This window comes from Oncorhynchus masou, chromosome 12 (genome assembly GCF_036934945.1).
Source record: "Oncorhynchus masou masou isolate Uvic2021 chromosome 12, UVic_Omas_1.1, whole genome shotgun sequence".
NCBI lineage: Eukaryota > Metazoa > Chordata > Actinopteri > Salmoniformes > Salmonidae > Oncorhynchus > Oncorhynchus masou.
This window is the reverse complement of record NC_088223.1, coordinates 5520615-5523047: the sequence shown is the minus strand read 5'-3', so window position 1 is coordinate 5523047 and position 2433 is coordinate 5520615. Positions and strand designations below refer to the sequence as shown.

Below are 2433 nucleotides of genomic sequence, written 5' to 3'. Positions count from 1 at the left end.
GTAAGGGGGGGTACCTAGTCATTTTTTGCGTCATCATTCTCAAAGCCGCCGTTTACTTCTAAGATCACTTTAGCACCGCCCTAAAAACCAGATTACAATTCAACACAAACCTTCCAATAGGTAATGACACATTATATAAACTCTTTAAAGTGTTTTATTTTCATTTTAGAGGCGATGAGGTGATACGTTGGACAGATCAAGTGGAAAAAAAGCTATTTTCCCACACAACATCTCTCCTTCTCACGTATTAGTTTCGCTTCCCCACCCACTTTAAAAAAAAAGACCCGACAGGGCTCATTGCCGCCTTGAATCATGCAGAAATGGGCAGCGTTTAGGTCATGTAATTGATTCTGTTGGAAAGGGGAGAAATTGTGCTTTACAATGGTATTGACATTACAGTTGATCTGGAAGTACTAAGTTTTTGGGGCGCTAAAAATAAGGGCAATTGTACGGACCAAGGCGATGTACGAGTTTACGTTAGTCCAAGGAACCTTACATGTTCTGTTTAAATGCAAATTGGTTCTGGAAGCCAAAGAGTCAAATAATCCATTTAAACGTAAGTCAATTCTCAATTGTGGTCCGGTTCTAGAAACCTAAGCCCTCTACTTTCCTGTCACATCCAATATATTTCACAACTAGAAAATAAACATTAGCTGCACCGTGTTTTAACCGGTTAACAGAGTTACAGCAGACAGCATTTTTCCAGCGACAACACATTTGTCTTCCGTTTTACACCCAGGTGTTCTAGGAGAGCTGATTAGCGCCGGTCTTCCGCCCTTTTCACTGTAACACGGATATATGTCCGTGTGGGAAGACTAACTCTAGAAAAAATAAATAAAAAAGTACGTAATACTTTAAAAAGTTGTATTTTGAAAACCGGAGGTCTTACTGATGTGAAAGTACCGCAACAAGCGCCCGGCTCTAAACGCCCCGGTCAGATGATACTGTCGTCAATAGGCGCTGAAGCAGATAGCGACTACGGGGTTGGGCAGCTACTCATACTTAAGAGTTACCGTGTAACAAAAGGCCATTGTTTCACGGGACAAATTATGCTTACTACATAAATGTGCCAGTGTATAATCTCTCTGCTAAAACACAGAAACCGGTTATATTGTAACTAGTGACATGTTTATAGCCGCCTTGCTAAAATGTTAGCTGCAGTAACTTTGTTTTTGTAGCAGTCTGTAATAGGTTATAGAGCGGTCCACTCATTTCACCACCTCAAACGACGACATACCACCCGCATAGATGGACATATCACGACGCAGAACATTAAAGAGCTATTATACATGTTTATAATAAATATCAAACCAGGATAAGATATATTTACCTGGCCGTAGTGGAAACTCATTTCGAAAAGAACTTCGATACCCACGTATCCGCACAGAACACATTCAACCACCTTCTCGAAGCGGATTGGCGCATTTTGATTGTCAGTCAAAACCACACCCACGTCCAACGCGTCTGATTGGGTCGAGAGAGTGGAACAAAATGATCACGGTGGAACTAATGAGTCATACCTCGAGAATGCACCGAAACTACATGAACATATGAATCAGTCGTCATTACACACATACATACATCGAATCAAATCAAGAGACCGATGAGGTGACACACAATTGGCACAGCGGGACGGTTTAGCCGGACGGGATGTCCTTGTCCCGTCGCGCTCTAGTGACTCCTGTGGCAGGCCGGGCGCATGCACGCTGACGCGATCGTCTATGGGGGGTGATATGTGCCAGAATTAAGCCGAGGCAACCGTACTATCGTGTGTCTTTCGAATCACATTTTATTGGTCACGTACACACAGTTAGCAGATGTTATTTCTAGTGTAGCGAAATGCTTGTGCTTCTAGTTCTGACAGTGCAGCAATATCTAACCTAGTAATATCTAACAATTCCACAACAAATACATAATACACACAAAACTAAGTGCGGAATGGAATAAGAATATATACATATATGGATGAGCAATGTCAGAGTGGCATAGGTAAGATGCAATACATAGCATAGAATACAGTATATACGTACATATGCGATGAGTAATGCAAGATATTTAAACATTATTAAAATGGCATTATTAAAGTGACTAGTGTTCCATTTAAAAAGTGGCCAGTGATTACAAGTCTGTATGTAGAGAGCAGCCTCACTGTGCTAGTGTGCTAGTGAGGCAGATAGCCTAGTGGTTAGGGTGTTTGACTAGTAACCAGAAGGTTGCTTGATCAAATCCCCAAATCCCCATAACTGACTTACCTTAAAGGTAAAATAAAAAAAATATTAAAATTTACAGTCTGATGGCCTTGAGATAGAAGCTGTTTTTCAGTCTCTCGGATGCAGCTGTACTGACCTCGCCTTCTGGATGATAGCGGGGTGAAGAGGCAGTGGCTCGGGTGGTTGTTGTACTTGGTGATCTTTTTGGCCTTCCTGTGATATC

General features: G+C 41.7%; 1 protein-coding gene across 2 annotated transcripts in view; it reads right to left on the bottom strand.

Annotated features, from left to right (window-relative positions):
- Positions 1-1659, bottom strand: part of pef1 (penta-EF-hand domain containing 1) — a 9121-nt gene extending 7462 nt beyond the window's left edge. For both annotated transcript variants that reach the window (XM_064979476.1, XM_064979477.1), the window contains exon 1: positions 1331-1659. In XM_064979476.1, coding sequence (XP_064835548.1) covers positions 1331-1351 — 21 coding nt within the window. In that variant the 5' untranslated portion in view covers positions 1352-1659. The remainder of the gene's footprint in view (positions 1-1330) is intronic.
- Positions 1660-2433: the final 774 nt, after the last annotated feature.